General features: G+C 37.8%; 1 protein-coding gene across 1 annotated transcript in view; it reads right to left on the reverse strand.

Moving 5' to 3' along the window:
* The window catches only part of RARRES1 (retinoic acid receptor responder 1), a 54684-nt gene that overhangs the window by 14083 nt on the left and 19009 nt on the right, over positions 1–21592 (reverse strand). The window contains exon 4 of the mRNA XM_086674600.1: positions 18350–18486. Coding sequence (XP_086530726.1) covers positions 18350–18486 — 137 coding nt within the window. The remainder of the gene's footprint in view (positions 1–18349; positions 18487–21592) is intronic.

Genomic DNA, 21592 nt, shown 5'->3' on the forward strand with positions numbered 1-21592 from the left:
GGTTCTCAAAAAAATAAAAATAGAACTACTCTATGACCCAACAATCATACACTAGGTATTTATCTAAAGAATACTGGTGTGCTGTTTTGAATGGGGCACATGTTCATAGCAGCTCTATCAAAGTACGGAAAGAGCCCAAATGTCGATTGATAGATGAATGGATAAAGAAAATGTGGTGTATATATACAATGGAATATTACTCAGCAATCAAAAAGAATGAAATCTTTCCATTTGCAACTACATGGATGGAACTGGAGGTTATTATGCTAAGCAAAATTAGTCAGAGAAAGATAAATATCACATGACTTCACTCATATGAGGACTGTAAGAGACAAAACAGATGAACATAAGGGAAGGGAAGCAAAAATAATATAAAAACAGGGAGGAGGACAAAACATTAGAGACTCTTAAATATGGAGAACAGAAGGTTACTAGAGGGGTGGTGGGAGGGGGTTGGCTAAATGGGTAAGGGGCATTAAGGAATCTACTCCTGAAATCATTGTTGCACCATATGCTAATGAACTTGGATGTAAATTAAACAATAAATATATTTTTTTAAAAAGATCATTCATCACAATCAAGTGGGATTTATTCCAGAGATGCAAGGGTGGTTCAGTATTTTTAAATCAATGTTAACACGTTAACAAGAGGAAGGATAAAAACCATATATTATCACTCCAAAAAATGCAGAGAAGGTATCTGGCAAATTCAACATCTGGTCATGATAAAAAACCTCAACAAAGTAGGCTTAGAGAGAACATACATCAACATAATAAAGGTCACATGTGAAAAACCCACAGCTAACATCATAATAGATCAGGAAGAAGAGAAGGATGTGCAGTCTCACCACTTTTATTCAGCATAAAGTCACATGAAGTCCTAGCTGCAGCAATCAGGCAAGAAAAAGAAATAGAAAGCATCCAGCTTGGTAAGGAAGAAGTAAAACTTTTGATATTTTAAGATAACCTGATACTCTATATAAAAAGACCTTAGAGACTCCACCGAAAAACTTTTAGAACTTAGAAACAACTTAAGTAAATTTGTAGGATACAAAATGAATATACAGAAATCTGTTGCATTTGTCAACACTAATAAGGAATTAGCAGAAAGCAAAATTAAGAAAATAATTCCAGTGATGATTGCACCAAAAGAATAAAGTACATAGGAATTGATTTAAACAAGATTTCAGATATACTCTGAAATCTACAAGACATTGATGAAAGAAATTGAAGATGTAACAAATGGAAAGATACATATCTTCATGAATTGGAAGCATGAGTATCATTAAAATGTCCCTAATACCCAAAGCAATCTACAAATTCAGTGCAATCCCTATCAAAATACCAACAGTATTTTTCACAGAACTAGAATAACCTTAAATTTTATTTGAAACCACAAAGGACCCCAAATAGCCAAAGCAATCTTGAAAAAGAACAAAGATTTAAATATCTCAATTCCAGATTTCAAGATATGCTACACAGCCACAATATTCAGAACAGTATGGTATTAGCACAAATATAGACACATAGATCAATGGAACATGATAAAATGCCCAGAAATAAACCCACACTTATATGGTCAGTTAATCTACAACAAAGAAAGCAAGAATATATAATGGGAAAAAGACAGTCTTTTCAAAAAATGAAGCTGGGAAAATGAGATAGCTACATGCAAAAGAATGAAACTTGAGCTTTTCTACACCATAAACAAAAATATATTCAAAATGGATTAAAGACCCAAAAATGTGAGACCCGAAACCATAAAACTCCTAAAAGAAAACATAACAATTAACAAAACGAAAAGGCAACCTACTGAATGGGAGAATATTTCTACATGATTTATCCAATAAGGGGACTCATTCAACTCAACACCAAAAAACCCCACAAAATACAAAACAAAACAAACACCTCCAACATTCCAATGAAAAAATGGGCAGAAGAGGGGCATCTGGGTGGCTCAGTCTGTTAAGTGCTGGACTTTTCATTTCAGCTCAGGTCATGATCTCAGTTTGTGACTTCAAGCCCCATGTTGGGCTCTGTGCTGATAGCACCCCCCCTCCCCCAAACATTTTTTAAAACTGGGTAGAGGACATGAATAGACATTTCACAAATAGACCTACAGATGGCCAATGGACACATGAAAAGATGCTCTACATCACCGATCAACAGGGAAATTCAAATCAAAACCACAATGAGATACCACCTCACACCTGTCAGAATGGCTAGTATCAAAATGTTGGTGAGGATGTGGAGAAAAGGCAACCATCATGCACTGTTGGTGGGAATGTAAGTTAGTGCAACCACTGTGAAAACAGTATGGAAGTTCCTCAAAAATTTAAAATAGAAATACCATACGATCCAATAATTCCACTCCTATTTACCCAAACAATATGAAAACATTAATTTGAAAAGATAAATGCACCCCAATGTTAATTTCAGCATTATTTATAGTAGCAAAGATATGGCTACAACCTATGTATCCATCTATAGATGAATGGATAATAGAACAGGGAACTTTACTCAGCCATAAAAAAGAATGAAATTGCCATTTGTAATAACACGGATAAATCTAGAGAGTACTATTGTAAATGAATTAAGTCAGGCAGAGAAGGACACATACACCATATGATTTCACTTATATACGGAATGTAAAAAATAATGAAACAGATACATAAATACAGAGAACACACACTGCTCATTGCTAGAGGAGAGGGAGGTGGGGGCGGTAGGGAAATAGGTGAAGACCATTAAGAGGTACAAACTTCCAGTTGTAAAATAAATAAGTCACAGAGATGGAAAGTACAGCATAGTCAATATAGTCTCACAGAGATGGAAAGTACAGCATAGTCAATATAGTCAATATTAAATTCTGTATTTTGACAAATGGTTACTATTCTTATAGTGACAAACAGTAATGTATAGCCCTGTTGAATCATTATATTGTTTACCTGAAACTAATGAACACTGTACGTCAACTATACTTGAATAAGTAAATAAATCACTTCAATAAAATAAAAAGTGTTTGAAAAAAATTCATTTTTTCCCTCTGTTGTGTCTATATTGCTGTGTTATTGTGTTTTTGTCTCACATTCATTAAAATTTGTTCTAAATTGTCTTGGCATAATTTTCTACACTGTAAACCAAAAAGTTTCCCCTAAACTTCCAGTTAAGGTAAAAGTCTCTTGTATATATAACCATTGTGAGGAATAAGCTTAGGAATTCCCTGAGCCTGCATTGATGGGTTAATAAGGCATAAAGAATTACAAAGCCATAGGATGCTCACACCCAAGTTTGGGTAAACAACATTAGGTAAATAAGTATAGAGAGGGAGGGGCAAAGGCCCCAATACAAAGGTATATGAGGTAAATAAGATTAGGTATTCAGGGCAGATACCCCACCCTCCCCAATTTAGTACTAGAGCAAAAAGCTACTTTCACAGGAAGGAAGAACCAAATTAGGTAAACAGGTAAATAGGGCTATAGACTGCTGAAGGGTGAAGCTGCCCAGAGCAGAGCTAATTAGCAAAAGAAAGGCGCCTTGCTGACCCTGAGGTAGCATGCTCTGTCTTACCCCCTAGACTAGCTAAGATAAACAGATGAGGTGCCTCATGGCCTCATGTCTGCCATTAACAACCATCTGCCTGGCGCCAGGATTTTGTTTTATATTGACCCAATTTTAATAATTAATAAAAAACTATATTTCTCATTGTCTGTTTTACAAGTGGCCCTTGAACAACACACCAAACTTACCATCGTTAATAATGCTTACTTGACCTTGTGTGAGGGTCCAGTATGGCAATGTGGGAAGACCCTGAACTCACTTCCTCCATGGATACACGGAGTCAACACCCATATAGAGAACAATTCCTCTTAAGGAGCTTGAGGGGTGACTGAACAACTTATATACAACAAAAGATAAAGGGACCACAGAGAAAATGGCAGGAGACACGGTAACCTTGGGAACCCCAGCCCCAAGGCTGCAAAGTGCAGTGAGTCTATAATACTGATAGACTGGGAACAAATTCATCTGCCCTGGGCCACAGGAAAAAAAAAAAAGCCACAGATAAAGAGTTCAAAGACAGTTCTCTCCAGACTGTAGAGAAGAGTGGATGAAGTTAGTGAGATCTTCAACAAATAGAAAATATAAAAATAGAACTAATCATAGTTGAAGAATACAATAAGTGAAGTGAAAAACACACTGGGGAGAATCAATATCAGATTGGCAGATGCAGAAGAATGGGTCAGTGATCTGGAAGACACGGAAATGGAAAGCAACCAAGCAAAACAGCAAAAGAAAAAAAAAAGAATGAAAATAAAATCAGGACAGATTAAGGGATCTCTGAGACAACATCAAGTATACTAACATTAGCATTATAGGGATTCCAGAAAAAGAAGAGAGAAAGCGGCAGAAAACTTATGGGAAGAAAAAACAGGTGAAAATTTGGCTAATCTGGGGAAGAAAACAGACAAACAGTTCCAGGAAGTACAGAAAGACCCAAATAAGATGAACACAAGGAGGTACACCAAAACAAATAATTAAAATGTCAAAGATTAAAGATAAAGAGAATCTTAAAAGCAGCAGGAGAAAAGGGACTAGTTATGTCCAAAGGAAATCCCATAGTTATCAGCTGATACTTCAGCAGAAAATGTGCAGGCCAGAAGTGGGTCATTCCAAATCCTGGAAAAAAAAAACCTACAACCAAGAATACTATATCTGACAAGGTCATCATTCAGAATAAAAGGAGAAATAAACAGTTTCCCAAACAAAAGTTAAAGCAGTTTACCACTGCTAAGCTGACCTTATAAGAAATGTTAAAGGGACTTACTTAAATGGAAAATAAAAAAAAGGTCCTAAGTAGAAGAAAAATGTAAAAGGAAAATATTCATGAGCAAAAGGAAACTTACAATAAAGTTTGTAGACCAATCACAGGTAACACTAGTACAAAGGTTAAAAGACAAAAGTAATAAAATCAATTATATCAAAAAAATTAGGGACTCAAAATAAAAACATGTAAATTATGGCAATATATACATAAAATGGGGGAAGAAGACTATAGTGCTTTTAGAATGTGTGTGAACTTGAGTGACTGATGAGGGAGCAGGAGGTAGGCTGAGAACAAAGCATAAGCTTAGCACACACCCCACCCCCACAGATGGGATATGTGTGATATTCCTTGGACACTCCCAGCTACCCAAAAATGGGAAAGGACAAAAAAAAAAAAAAAAGGTCAAACTGCTAACAGTCTCTACCAGTTTACCAGAAAAAGGCAGTATCATCATAGCTTAAAGTCCAGGAACTCCCTACTGTCTTAATGTTAATGTCTTGCTGGAGGGGAAAACAACTTTAGCTTAATAATAGCTAGACCTCCAGTAAATCTTTAGCAAGTGAAAGTCTCTTTGGAAACTCCCTCTTGATCCAGACTCCATAAAACAGATTGTCCCCCACAGTACAGCTCTTCCTGCCCAGAGGTCCTGTCTCTGTCCTTTAATAAAATCACCGTTTTGCACCAAAGACGTCTTCAAGAATTCTTTCTTGGCAGTCAGCTCCGGATTGCCCCTATCACCTCAAAACTTCGTCAAGACCATCAATTAATAGAGACTACTATATATTTAGATTATATATGAATCACATAGTAAACATATGTGAAAAACCTGTACTAGACGGCAAAAAAATAAAGAGAAAGGAATCCAAGCATAACACTAAAGAAAGTCATCACAAGGGCACCTGGGTGGCTCAGTCAGTTAAGCATCCGATTTCAGCTCAGGTCATGATCTCCGGGTCCATGGGTTCCAGCCCCGCCTTGGGCTCTATGCTGACAGCTCAGAGCCTGGAGCCTGCTTCAGATTCTGTGTCTCCCTCTCTGCCCCTCCCCTGCTCACACCCTATCTCTCTCAAAAAATAAACATTAAAAAAAAAATTTTTTTAAAGTCATCACAAAGAAAGAGAACAAGAGGAATAGAGAAGAAATACAAAACAACAGTAACAATGAACAAAACTGCACTAAGTACATACCAATTAATAACTTTAGATGTAAATGGCCTAATTGCTCCAATAAAAAGGTATTTTTAAATCCAGATTTAAAAAAACCCCATCTCGGGCGCCTGGGTGGCGCAGTCGGTTAAGCGTCCGACTTCAGCCAGGTCACGATCTCGCGGTCCGTGAGTTCGAGCCCCGCGTCGGGCTCTGGGCTGATGGCTCAGAGCCTGGAGCCTGTTTCTGATTCTGTGTCTCCCTCTCTCTCTGCCCCTCCCCCGTTCATGCTCTGTCTCTCTCTGTTCCAAAAAAAAATAAATAAACGTTGAAAAAAAAAAAAAAAAGAACCATCTCTATGCTACCTACAGGAGACTCACTTCAGACCTAAAGACACAAGCATACTGAAAAAAATATTCCCATCATTCAGGGATGATCAAAAAAAAAAGATATTCCTGGCATGCCTGGGTGGCTCAGTCGGTTAAGCGGCCGACTTCCGCTCAGGTCATGATCTCGAGGTCCGTGAGTTCGAGCCCCGCATCGGGCTCTGTGCTGACAGCTCAGAGCCTGGAGCCTGCTTCGGATTCTGTGTCTCCCTCTCTCTGACCCTCCCCCGTTCATGCTCTGTCTCTGTCTCAAAAATAAATAAACGTTAAAAAAAATTAAAAAAAAGATATTCCTTCCATGCAAATGGTAGCATGGTAGCAATACTTTCATCAGACAAAAATACACTTTAAAACAAAGACTATATAGCAAGAGACAAAGAAGGATACTACATAAAGATAAAGGGACAAATCCTACAAGACGAGGTAACAATTATAAATACCTATGCAACCAATATAGGAGCACCTAAATACATTCAACAAACATTAACAGATATAAAGGTAGAAACTCACAAATATTAAGACATAAAGGTAGAAATACAGTAATATGGTTGGCCTGAAACACAATACAGAATCTTCAGTTTGAAAAGTACCTGGGGGCTACATGAAAAACATGTATTTACTAATCTAAGAACATGCCCTGGAGGAATAGGGATCTTCAGGAGATTTTTCCAGGAAGAAAAGTGCTGGTACTGCCATTTCTCTTCCCCTCCCCCAGGCTAGATAGTAGAACACTTGTGGGAGCCAGTGCTAATATTCTCCATCTATCTTGCTAACATGATAGGTCCTGCCCCAAGCAATCACCAGCAACAGCAGGTGTCCCTCCAAAGCAGGTCCTGCCCTACCACACCCTGCAAGCAACTCTCAGCTGAGACGGGTACCACCACTCCAAAGTGACTCCTGCCCTTGGAGAGGTGGGGAGACAACCCCACACACTGGAAAGCCTACAGTTCCTGCAGCTAGTCCTCTTTGCTAGCTGCCCATGGATCAAGTCTTGCCATGTTGGGTATGCCTGCAGCTGTGACAGAGAGGCAGATTGAAGACACCTGGTCTGACTATTGCTCCCATCCATCAGTATGCCTGTGGCGGCCTCAGAGAAACCTCTCAACAAAAAATATGCTGCTGGTGCGGAGCCTGCTTGGGATTCTCTCTCCCTCTCTCTCTCTGCCCCTCCCCTGTTCTCTTTCTCTCTCAAAATAAATAAACCTAAAGAAAAAAAAAAAGACAAAGGGTGATGGAATGAATAAAAAAGCAAAACCCATCTCTATGCTGCCCACAAGGGACTCATTTCAGTCCTAGACACATGCAGACTGAAGGTGAAGATATAGAAAAAGCATTTATCATGCAAATTGAGAGAATAATAAAGGATAGCAATACTTATATCAGACAAAATACTTTTTTTTTCAAAGTTTTTTTTTTTTTTTCCCAACGTTTATTTATTTTTGGGACAGAGAGAGACAGAGCATGAACGGGGGAGGGGCAGAGAGAGAGGGAGACACAGAATCGGAAACAGGCTCCAGGCTCTGAGCCATCAGCCCAGAGCCCGACGCGGGGCTCGAACTCACGGACCGCGAGATCGTGACCTGGCTGAAGTCGGACGCCTAACCGACTGCGCCACCCAGGCGCCCCCAAAATACTTTTGAAAACAAAGACTTTAATGAGACAAAGAAGGACAGTATGCAATCACTCATAAAGGGAACAATCCAATAGGAAGTTATAAAAGTTGTAAATATTTATGCACCAAACATATATAAACCAGCTAATCACAAACATAAAGTAAGTAACTGCTAGTAATGCAGTAAGAGTAAGGTACTTTAACACCTAACTTACATAAATGGATAGACCATCCAAACAGATAATCAACAAAGAAACAGTGGTTTTGAATGAAACATTGGACCAGATGGATCTAACTTATATATTCAGAGTATTCCATCCCAAAACAGCAGAATACACATTCTTTTCATGTACACATGAAACATTATCCAAAATAGATCACATTTTAGGCTACAAAATCAGTCTCAACAAATTCAAAAAGATCAAAGTCATACCATGCATCTTTTCTTACCACAATGCTATGAAACTAGAAAGCAACCAGAAGAAAAAATCTGGAAAGACCACATACACATGAAGGTTAAATATGCTACTAAACAATGAATGGATCAACCAAGAAATCAAAGAGGAAATAAAAAATACACGAAGACAAAAATACAACAGTCCAATATCTTTGGGATGCAGCAAAAGCTGTTCTAAGGGAGAAGTTGATAGCTATACAGGCCTACCTCAAGACGCAATAAAAATCTCAAACAACCTAACCTTACACCTAAAGGAGTGAGGAAAAAAACAAAACTCAAGCCAGTATAAGGAAGGAAATAATAAAGATTAGAGCAGAAATAAACAAAATAGACACTACAAAAAACAATAGATCAATGAAACCAGGAGCTGGTTCTTTGAAAAAAATCAATAAAATTGATAAATCTTTAGTCTGACTCATTAAAATAAAGAGTGAGAAAGAAGACTCAAAAAGAATGAGAATTAAAAGAGGAGGAATAACAACTGACACCACAGAAATATAAAAGATTATAATATTATGAAACATTATATGCCAACAAACTGGTCAACCTAAAAGAAATAGATAAATTCCTAGAAACACGTAACTTCCCAAAACTGAATCAGGAAGAAAATAGAAAATTTGAACAAACTGATCACTAGCAATAACATTGAATCAGTAATCAAAAAACTTCCAACAAACAAAAGTCTAGGACCAGAAGCCTTCACAGGTGAATTCTACTAAACATTTAAAAAAAGAGTTTATACCTATTCTTCTCAAAGCTATTTCAAAAAACAGGAAAGAAAGCTTCCAAATTCATTTTATGAGCATTACCTTGATACCAAAACCAGATAAAGATGGTACAAAGAAAGAACTAGAGGCCAGTACCTCTGATGAACATAGACACAAACACCCTCAACAAAATATTACCAAGAAAGACAGCTTACAAATTCATTTAATGAGCATTACCCCAATACCAACACCAGATAAAGACACTAAAAGAACTACAGGTGAATATCTCTGATGAACAAAGATGCAAATATCCTCAACAAAAATTATGGAACTGAATCCAACAATACATTTAAAAAAGCATCCATCACAATCAAGTGGGATTTATTCCTGGGTTGCAAGGGTAGTTCAATATTTGCAAATCAATTATGGTGATTCATCCCATCAAAAGAGAAAGGATAAAAACCATATGATCATTTCAATAGATGCAGAAAGAGCATTTGACAAAGCACAACATACATTCATGATAAAAAGCCTCACTAAAATAGGCTTAGCGGGAACATACCTGAAGACAATAAAGGCCATGTATGAAAAACCCACAGCAAACATCATACTCAGTGATTAAATACAGAGCTTTTCCCCTAAGATCAGGAATAAGACAAGGATGTCCACTCTTCCCACTTTTATTCAACACAGTACTGGAGGGTGTACACAGCAGCCAGACAAGAAAAAGAAATAAAAGGCATCCAAACTGGTAAGGAAGAAGAAAAACTTTCACTATTTGTAGTTGTTTTTTTTTGTTTTTGTTTTTTTTTTAATTTTAGAGAAAGAGCATGAGTTGAGGAGAAGGGCAGAGGGAGAGAAATAGAGAATGTTAAGCTCCATGCTCAGCACAAAGCCCACTATGGGGTTTGATCCCACAAACCTGGGATCATGACCTGAGCTGAAATCAAGAGTTAGATGCTCAACTGACTGAGCCACCCAGCCACTCCAAACTTTCACTATTTATAAATGACATGATACTACATATAGAAAATCCTCAAGACTCCACCAAAAAACCCTACTAGAATTGATAAATGAATTCAGTAAGATTGTAGGGTACAAAAATCAATGCACAGAAATCTGTTACATTTGTATACACTAATAAAGAAGCAGCAGAAAGAGAAATTAAGAAAACAATTCCATTTACAATTGCACCAAAAAGTATAAAATACCTAAGAATAAACTTAATCAAGGAGGTAAAAGTCCTATTCTCTGAAAACTATAAAGAATTGATTAATGAAATCGAAGATTACAGATAAAAAAGTAAAGACAGTCCGTGCTCATGAATTGGAAGGAACAATATTGTGAAAATTTCTATACCACCCAAAGCTATCTATACATTTATTGCAATCCCTATCAAAATACCAACAGCTTTTTTCATAAAACTAGAATAATCCTAAAATTTGTATGGAAAAACAACAACAACAAAAACAACAAGAAAAGACCCTGAGTAGCCAAAGCAATCTTGAAAAAGAAGAACAAAACTGGAGGTATCACAATCCCAGGTATCAAGATATATTACAAAGCTGTAGTTATCAAAGCAGTATGGTACTGGCACAAAAACAGACAATGGAACAGAATAGAAAGCCTAGAAATAAACCCATAATTATATGGTCAATTAACCTTCAACAAAGGTGGCAAGAATATACAATGGGAAAAAGTCAGTTTCTTCAACAAATGTGGTAAGAAAACTGGACAGCTATATTTAAGAATCAGGACCACTTTCTCACACTATACACAAAAGTAAACTAAAAACAGATTAAAGACCTAAATGTGAGACCTGAAAACATAAAAATCTTAAAAGAGAACACAGGCAGTAAATTCTTTGATATTGGCCATAGCAGTATTTGTCTAGATATGACTCCTGAGGCAAGGGAAACAAAAACAAAAATAGGGGTGCCTGGGTGGCTCCGTCAGTTGAACATCCAACAGGATCAGGTCATGATCTCAAGGTCTGTGAGTTTGAGCCCCGTATCAAGCTTGTCTCTCTTTTAAATGTTTTTAATTTAAAAAAAAAAAAGCAAAAATAAACTATTGGGACTACATCAAAATAAAAAGCTTCTGCACAATGAAGGAAACAATCAACAAAACTAAAAGGCAACCTATGGAATGGGAGAAGATATTTGCAAATGACATGTCAGATAAAGGGCTAGTATCCAAAAATAAAAAGGACTGATACCACTCAACACACACACAAAAAACTGAATAATCCAATTAAAAATGGGCAGAAAACATGAGCAGACATTTCTATAGAAAAGACACACAGGGTGTGTGCCTGGGTGGCTCAGTCAGTGGAGCATCCAACTCTTGATTTTGGCTCAGTTCATAGTCGCAGGGTCATGGGATGGAGCCCTGTTTCGGGCTCTGCACTGAGCGCAGAGCCTGCCTGCTGGCTCGCTCTCTCTCTTTCTCTCTCTCTCTCTCCTGCCCCTCTCCCCTGCTCATGCTCTCTCTCTAAAAAAAAAAAAAAAAGACAGAGAGAAAGAAAGACATACAGGTCAGCCACTGTGGAAAACAGTATGGAGGTTCCTTTAAAAAATTAAAAATAGAATTACTATGCGATCTGGTAATTCCACTACTGGGTATTTACCCAAAAATATAAAAACACTAATTTGAAAAGATATATACACTCCTATGTTTACTGCAACATTATTTACAATAGCCAAACTATGGAAGCAGCCCAAGTGTCCATTGATAGATAAATGGATAAAAAAATGTGGTATATATACATATAGTTGAATAATAGCAATAAAATCTTGCCATTTGCAACAACATGGTTGGAGCTAGAGAGTATAATGCTAAGTGAAATAAGTCAGTCAGAGAAAGACAAATATCATATGATTTCACTCATTTGTATAGTTTAAGAAAACAAATGAATAAAGAATAAAAGAGACCAAAATTAAAAGACTCTTAACTATAGAAAACAAACAGATGATTACCAGAGGGGAGAAGGGTGGGAGGATGGGTGAAATAGGTGATAGGGATTCAAGCATGTACTTATCATGATGAGCTAACGTACAGAAATGTTGAATCACTATATTGTACACCTGAAACTAATATAACACTGTTAACTATACTGGAATTATAATTTATTTATTTTTTTAATGTGCATTTTTGAGAGAGAGAGAGAGAAAGAGAGAGCATGAGTGGGGGAGGGGCAGAGAGAGATGGAGACACAGAACCCGAAGCAGGCTCCAGGCTCTGAGCTGTCAGCACACAGCCCTATGCAGGGCTTGAACTCATGGACTGTGAGATCATGACCTGAGCCAAAGTTGGACACTTAACCAACTGAGCCACCCAGATGCCCCAGCTATACTGGAATTATTATTTAAAACACACAAAGATATTTCAAAGTAAGCGGACTACAAAGAATGCCTGCATAAACAAACATCTGAGATTAAAAAAAAAGAGAGAGAGATACCAATTGAATTTACATTTATTTATTTATTTTGAGAGAGAGAGACAGAGAGAGAGAGAGAGAGACACAGAGAGAGGTGGGGGAGGAGGAGGAGAGAGAGAAGAAAGAGAGAATCCCAAGCAGCTGACAGCACAGAGCTTGATGCGGGGCTTGAACTCACAAACTGTGAGATCATGACCTGAGCCAAAATCAAGAGATGGATGCTTAACTGACTAAGTCACGCAGGTGCCCCCAATTGGTATCTCTTGAATAACTTTTCCTGAAAGAAGGGATTTATTTTGGGGGTTAATAAAGTCAAGTTTGTTTAGTGTTATCAAATGGCATAAAGGAACTAACAAAATGACTGTACAAAAGGAATGTCACATATTCTTTAAAAAGTTTTGTTAAATTTTATTAATCAATTTAATACTGATAATAAAATAACAGACATCAAAACCTATGATGAAAAAAAAAAGAGGAACTTCATATGGAAAATAGCTTTTTAAAGGAACCAATGATAAAAAGAAATACAAATCTCAAACAACAAGCTTATACCTACAGGAACTAAAAAAAGAAGAACAAACAAAGCCAAAGCTAATAGAAGAAAGAAAGAAATATTAGAGCAGAAAGAAATGAAATAGAGACTAAAAAAACACAAAAAAACAAAAACCAGAAAAGATCAATGAAGCCAAGGGCTGCTTCTTTGAAAAAATAAGCAAAATTTGTAACTCTTTAGCCAGAATCATCAATAAAAAAAATATTGATCTCAAATAAAATCAGAAATGAAGCAGAATAACTAATGACATTACAAAAATACAAAGGATTAGAAGAGAATATTGGATAAATTTCTAGAAATACAATTCTCCAAAACTGAACCAGGAAGAAATAGAAAATCTGAACAGACCAATTACTAGTAATAAAATTCAATCAGTAATAATAAAAACTCCCAACAAAAGTCAGAACCAGGCCGGCATTACCCTGATACCAAAACCACAAAAAGACACTACAAAGAAAACTAACAGGCCAATATTTCTAGTGAATATAGATGCAAAAATACTTAACATTATTAGCAAACTGATATCAACAAGACATTAAAAAAATCATTCAACAATCGAGTGGGATTTATTCCAGGTATGCAACAGTGGTTCAAAATTCGCAAATCAAGCAACATGATACATCACATCAACATGATACAAGGGAAAGGATAAAAACCATATGATCATCTCTATAGATGTAGGAATATAACATCTGACAAAATATAACATCCATTCATGATTAAAAACTCTCAACAAAGTAGGAAACATCCCTCAACATATGAAAAGCCCACAGCTAACATCATACTCAATGGTAAAAAACTGAAAGATTGTCTTTAAGATCAAGAAGTAGACAAGGATGTCCACTCTTACCACTTTTATTCAACATAATACTGAAGTCCTACTTGCGTCAATTAGACAGGAAATAAAATCATCCAAATTGATAAGGAAGAAGTAAAACTTTCACTATTAGCAGATGACATGATACTGTATGTAGAAAACCATTAAGATTTTACCAAAAAATGATCAAAGTAAGTGAATTCAGTAAACTTGCAGGATACAAAACTAATTACAGAAATCTGTTGCATTTCTATACACTTATAATGAAGTAGCAGAATGAGAAGTTAAGAAACAATCCCACTGACAATTATGCCAAAAAGAATAAAATACCTAGGAATAGATTTCACCAAGGAGGTGAAATACTTAAACTCTGAAATCTATAAGATACTGATGAAAGAAATTGAAGACAACACAAACAAATGGAAAGGTATACCATGTTTAGGAACTGGAAGAATTAATATTGTTAAAATGTTCATACTGCCCAAAGCAATCTACAGAATTAATGTAATCTCTATCAAAATACCAATAGTATTTTTCACAAAACTAGAACAAACAACCCTAAATTTGTATGGAACCACAAAGAGCCAAAGCAATTTTGACAAAGAAAAACAAAACTAGGAGTATCACAATTCCAGGTTTCAAGATATACTATAAAGCCACAGTAAACAAAACAGCATGGTACTTGCACAGAAATAGACACATAGATCATTGGAACAGAGAACCCAGAAATAAACCCATACCTAAATGGTCAATTAATCTATGACAAAGTCAAAACTTTACAATGAGGAAAGGCAGTTTCTTCAACAAATGAAAGCTGGACAGTTACATACAAGAAGGAAACTGGACCACTTTCTTACACCATACACAAAAATAAACTCAAAATGGACTGAAGACCTAAATGTGACACCCAAAACCATAAAACTCCTAAAAGAAAGCACAGGCAATGTGTTTTAGACACTGCTTTTCGCAACATATTTATGAATATATCTCCTGAGGCAAGGGAAACAAAAGCAAAAATAAACTTTTGGGACTACACCAATATAAAAAGATTTTACACAGCAAAGAAAAACATCAACAAGATAAAAAGGCAACCTACTGAATGGGTGAAGATATTTTAAAATGATTTCTCAGATAAGGAATAAATATCCAAAATATATAAAGGACTCTTACAACTCAACACACAAAAAAATTCAATCTGATTAAAATTGGGCAGAGGCCTGAATGGACATTTCTCCAAAGAAAATATATAGGTGGCAAACAGACACATGAAAATATACTCAACATCACTCATTATCAGGGAAATGCAAATCGAAACAACAATGAAATATCACCTTATACCTGTCAAAATGGCTAAAATAAAAAGACAGGAAATAACAAGTGTCGGCGAGGAGGTGGAGAAAAGAGAACCCTCACACTGCTGGTGTGAATGTAAATTGGTGCAACCACTATGGAAAACAGTATGGAGGCTCTTCAAAAAATTCAAAATAGAAATACCACATAATCCAATAATTCTACTATTTGGTATTTACCCAAAGAAAATGAAAATACTAAGTGGAGAAGATATACACACCTTTTGTTCACTGCAGCAATTAACTAACATATGGAAGCAATCTAAGTGTCCATCAATAGATGAATATATAAGAAAGATGTGGTGTGGTATGGAATGGAATGGAACGGAGTATTACTGAGCTATAAAAAAGAAGAAGATCTTGCCATTTGCAACAACATGGATGGACCTAAAGGGTACTATAGTAAATAAAATAAGTAAGGCAGAGAAAGACACATACACTTATATGTGAATGTAGAAAAACAAAACAAAGAAAACAGACTCAGAAATCCAGAGAACTGGTGGTTTTCAGAGGTGGGGAATGGGCAAATGGGTGAATTAGGTGAAGGGGATTAAGAGGTATAAACTTCTCGTCATAAAATAAATAAATTGTGGAGATGAAAAGTACAGCACATGGGGTACAGTCAATAATACTGTAATAACATTGAATGGTTATAGATGTGCTAACAACAGTTTTTGTGGTAAGCATTAGCTAATGTGTAGAATTGTCCAATCACTATGTTGTGCATCTGAAACTAATATAATATTGAGAATCAACTATACGGAAATAATAAAAAAAAATTTTTTTTAAATGCTTATTCAATGATGGGCAAATCTTTGTGCTCAGAAGATATTCACTGACGATCCATCCATAGGTGAATCTATGGCTTCATGCATCCATGAAGAAAATGGATTTTAGAAATTTGTACTTAAGGTTATCTGAGCTTGCCTCTCTTGGAGTAGTTGACTTTGTTTACTGTGCAAATGCCCCTCTCTCTCTACATCACACTTGCCTGACAGGAACCCCGTATTGGGCTACAGCCACCTCTGGCCTACTCCATGCCCACACCCAGACAGCTCGGCATGACTGGTCCTCCTTGAAATTCACGAGCCCAGATCTTCAAGGGGCCTGCAGCGGCGCACAATGCCAGGTCCATGCATCCCCCACACTTCCAACACCTCCGCTCTTATCCTTCTCCGACCTGATGACTTTGTCTCTTTCACTGAGAGCACAGAAGCAGGGAGAATTTCCAGGGGCTCCCGCCAGGATATCCAGCCCCCTATCAGCAACTATGCCATTGCTTGTCTGCCCTCCCTCCAGGTGAACTCCTCACATTCCTGTCTAAAAGCAGCTCCTAGATTGATCCTATTCTCTTGCTTACTCAAAGATAGGAACTCCAACAATTCTTCCTTTGCTTTCCTGTAAGTCCTACTTTGCCCCTCGACTGGATTTTTCTCAGCACCACATAAATATGCCGTTAAATCTCCCAGCCTAAAAATACAACAGAAAACAAACTCTCTTTCAACCCTATGCTCACCCATCCTGTAGCTATAGCCCCTTGTTTTCTGTTGATCCTCGTGTGCAGGATGGTTTAGTGTTGATCTGGCTGTATTTCATGGATGTGAGACACACAAAAAAACTTCCATGCTGTTCTGCCATCTTGGCTCCTCCGCCCCTTGCTTTCTTATACTCCCCTTTACAGCTAAATTCCTTGAAAGAGATGGAATGTCTATTTCTCTTTTCCCAGTCTCTCCCAACATATTCCGTTCAGGCTTTTGCCTGCAATGTGCCAGTGAGATAGCTCTTGACAAGCTCTCCAATGACTTCTGACAGCCTAAATCAAATGGTCAGTCTCAGGCCTCTTCACACAGAATTCTCCAGCAGCACTGGATACAGCCAAGCCTCATCCTTAAAACACCTTCTTTTCTTATATCTTCAACCTCTAAAGTTACAAGTGTAGCAGGACTCTCTCAATACAGACCTTCTTTTCTCTATCTACACATTCTCTGTGATGTCATCCACTTTTGTGGCTTTAAATACTACACATGTGGTAGTTTAGTAGAATTTAGAATGCCCCAAATCAAGCTAATTTCTTCCCAGATCTGTTGCTCCTGCAGCCTTCCCCAGTCAGTAAATGAAGACTCTGTCCTTCCAGTTACTCAGGCCAAAGTTATAAGACTTTTCTCATTCTCCGTGACTTTTTTCTCCGTGACTTTTCTCATTCTCAGATATACCCACATCAACAAATAGGGTTGGTCTAACTTCAAAATATATAAAGAATCCAAACACTTTTCACCACCTCCATGGCTACCACCTGGTCCAAGGCACCCCCAGACCTTGCCTAGATTTTTGCAATACTTTGCTGGTCTCCCTGACTCCACTCTTGTCTCTGTGTGGTCTGGTGTCAACATAGCAGCCACAATGATGGTATTGTAAGTCAGATCATATCACTCCTGGGCTAAAAACCTCTGAAGAGTAAAATACAAGGTCCTTCCACTGGCCTGCGAAGCCTTACAGGAACTGGTCCTCTCCATTTGATTTCATTTCCCAGTACCCTCCCCTTGCTGACTCTGTTCCAGCCACAGTAGCCTCACTGCTATTTCTCCAACCCATCAGCCACATTGATGCTTCAGTTCCCTGCCTGAAAAAAATCTTCCCTTGTGGAGGCTTGGCTCACTCACTTCTCCCAGGCCTCTGCCCCACTGTCACCCTGCTCAAATTAGAGGGGCCTTATTTTAGACAATATAAGTAGTAATTCTAACAACACCTTGCATTCCCTTCTCCCTTACTTTTTTTCTATAGCAATTACTACCACCTTTTGATACATATTAATTATTTATTAGTTCACCATCTTTTGTCTTCTCTCACTAGAGTTTCAATGAGGGCAGCTACACTGTGTTTTTCTTCACTGCTATGTCCACAGTCTCTAAAACTATACCTGGCCCATTGCAGGCACAGAAATATTTATTGAATGAATGAAACTGTTGGCATAAAATTAGAAATTCACATTAATTTAGTTTTAGAAAACTGCATTGGTTGTATCTCTTGTGACATAAAAATGACTTTCAGTTTTTTTCTTACCCATTGGTTAACACTGCTGAGCTGTGCCATGTAGTAATGTAAAAACTGGGTTGTCTTTTCCCACATCACATAAGAGCCACCAAGAAAAGCCAAATCCCAAATGGGTCTCAGAGAGGGATCAATATGTCCATGGCTATCTGAGAGAAAGAAAACGAAAACACATTTGTGTTATGACATTTTGGGGACAAAATTTCAAATGTTTCAATACTGAAATAGGGGCGTAACCTTAAGTCACATCCATCATCTCTTACAGCAAGACCTTGACCAGGACACATGACTTGTTCTTACCTGTTTCTACATCATATGAAGATTTATGTGCTTCAATTTGTCCTACTGAGTAAAGCTACTATAAAAATCTTATTTGCTGTACTATATTAATGTACTATATTAGTACACCAGTATAGTATACTAGTACAAATGTATGATATTAAGGCAAAGTAAGAGCTATAATGATACTCAAAGTTGAAGTCTTGTTAGTTGAGAAGCATCTTTAAATTAGATGGAAAAGTCTATCAATTATTTTTGCTACCTTACCTTCTGTCTGGGTCTACAGTCAATGCGATGGTCTTTGCCAATCTCCAAATATTTTTATCTGATCATTGGCTTTAAAGCTAATCAATGAATTGGTAGTATTTCTGTCAGTGATTTTGAACACATGCAGAAATCAAGAGGGTTTTTTCTGTGGTATTGTTTTTGGAATTGCAATCTTTTTATTTCAGCAAACACTTATAAAAACCTACTTAACTACACTGCTTGAGGTGGGGTTAGTACATTACATTAACACATTACTTTTTGTGACTTTTAGGAACTCAAATTTTAGCAAGTGATTAATTTATGAGATAACTGCTCATGGACCAACATTTCATGAAAAATGGTGGAGATATTCTTGGCTTAAATATAAGCCCAATAATAGTATAATATGTAAGGAATAAGAACAAACTTACTAGGAAATTAATCCTTCTTGGTAAAATAATTAGCATAAATTCTTCTTTGTACTGTGGAACTTGGCTGGTTTGTAATGGTAATCAATTCAAAGATCATTCACAGACTGCAGGGGTGATGGGAGGGACACGAAGATGGGTCCCTACCCTCTACTTGTCGACAGTGCAGAAACACAGCTGATACCTTCCGCAAGAGAAGGAGGATCAAAGATCTGATAGAGCACATGGAAGGGAGAGGGACCTTTGGGCTGGAGAGATGTGGGGCAAACTTCACAGGGATGAGATTTGAGCTGAGCCCTGGATTCCTGTTGTGTATGTAGGGATGGGAGGGAGACAGTGAAAGCTTCCTTCATCCAGCTCCCCATCACATGATTCATCTTCCAGTGCCATTGTGAGTTCAACAAAACCCGTTACTAGAAAGCGAGTCGGTTACCCCAAACACTGTGAACAGCGTGGACAATTGGAAGTACAAATGCTGGCAGTGCTGCTATAGAATCACTCAGGTGACAGGACTCTGGCTGGTTTTCCCAGGTCTTCAGTCTTTTCCTTTGTAGAGTACTTGGGCTCATGTACAGGAAGTTTGTAAATTCATCAGAAAAAGTGAAAACTGTACTCATAAAAAAAAAACAAAAAACCACAAATACCTTTTTTGGGGAAAAATAGTTTGGAGCAAGGATATCCTGAAATGGATTTAGATAGCCTCACCTAGCAACTGTAGAGCAAGCTGGACTACAAAACCCCAATGTCCTGGAGGAGTAAATGCTGAATAGAAGCTGCTGGGATTTGAACTGGTTAATCCGAGGAGATTGCCACAGTTTTGACTGACTTTTGTCTAAAACCGAGCCTTTTCCATTTTAATAGTTTTACAGACAAGCTATAAATAGTGCCATCATATGCTTCCGCTGAATTTAAAATGACAACAGAGGTGTGCCTGGGTGGCTCAGTCAGTTGAGTGTTTGACTTCAGGTCATGATCTCACAGTTCATAGGTTCAAGCCCCATGTCGGGCTCTGTGCGGACAGCTCAGAGCCTGCTTCAGATTCTGTTTTTCCCTCTCTCTCTGCCCCTCCCCCTGCTTGCTCATGCTCTGTCTCTCAAAAGTAAACATTAAAAATAATTTTAAAAATGCTAACAGAACTTGTAAATTCTGTTAATAAAAAGGTGCCCTCTATTAAAAAATTTTTTGGAGCTTCAAGCCACATTAAGTTACATTGTTACAGAATGATTCTTGTGGGCACATAGGACTTATTAACTGAACATAATGCAGTTTATCTGCACTATCATAAAGTGTCCAGGGGCGCCTGGGTGGCTCAGTTGGTTAGGCATCCGACTTTGGCTCAGGTCATGATCTCATGGTTTGTGAGTTTCAGCCCCGAGTCAGGCTTGCTGCTGCTTCAGAGCCTCTGTCCCTCTCTCTCTCTCTGTCTCTGCCCCTCCCCTAGTTGCACATGTGTGCCTGCGAGTGCACTTTCTCTCCCTCACAAAAATAAATAGTTCCAAAAAAGAAAAAGTGTCCAAAACCTAGTGATCCTATAGCAAATATTCAAAGAAAAGGTCCTATACAATTTCTAAAATTTGTGTTCTAAGGAAAATATATAAAATCTTATTTCCCCAGCCAATGCTAAAAGAGAAAAAAAAATCCCTAAATAACTGTAGATTTTAAGCATTAGTCATTAGCCCATTTATTTCAGACACTACTAAATACACACAAATTCTACCACAATATAAGATTTTAATTGTTCCTCATAATTCTTTGGAACAGAATTCAAGCGGAGTTGTCAGAGAATTACTATGAGAAACATCCTAAAGCTTCTGAATTTTAGAAAGGCAAGGAGCAGTATTCTGCCTGCAGGTTTTTTTTTTTTTTTTAATGTTTATCCATTTTTGAGAGACAGAGATAGAGCATGAGCAGGGGAGGGGCAGAGAGAGAGGGAGACACAGAATCTAAAGCAGGCTCCAGGCTCTGAGCTGTCAGCACAACCCGGATGCGGGGCTCGAACCCACGGACTGTGAGATCGTGACCTGCACTAAAGCCCGACGCTCAACCGACTGAGCCACCCAGGCGCCCCTGCCTGCAGGTTTTTAAGAACACTTGGTCTCCACAAATGGACAGAGCACGGACGCACTCAGGAGTGAAGACCTCCGGTCCTTCCACGTTGACACGGGTCTGTTGTAGTTGCTGGGCAAACGAGTGAGCTGCGAGAGAGTGTGGGATGGGGCGGGGGGCGGTGGGGAGCCGCGGTGCTAGAGTGGTCATATGTCGAGCTCAATACCCAAGCACAAGTCCAGAGATGACTTTTGTG

The sequence above is a fragment of the Puma concolor genome, chromosome C2 (assembly GCF_028749965.1).
Source record: "Puma concolor isolate L17-30 chromosome C2, mPumCon1.1.hap2, whole genome shotgun sequence".
NCBI lineage: Eukaryota > Metazoa > Chordata > Mammalia > Carnivora > Felidae > Puma > Puma concolor.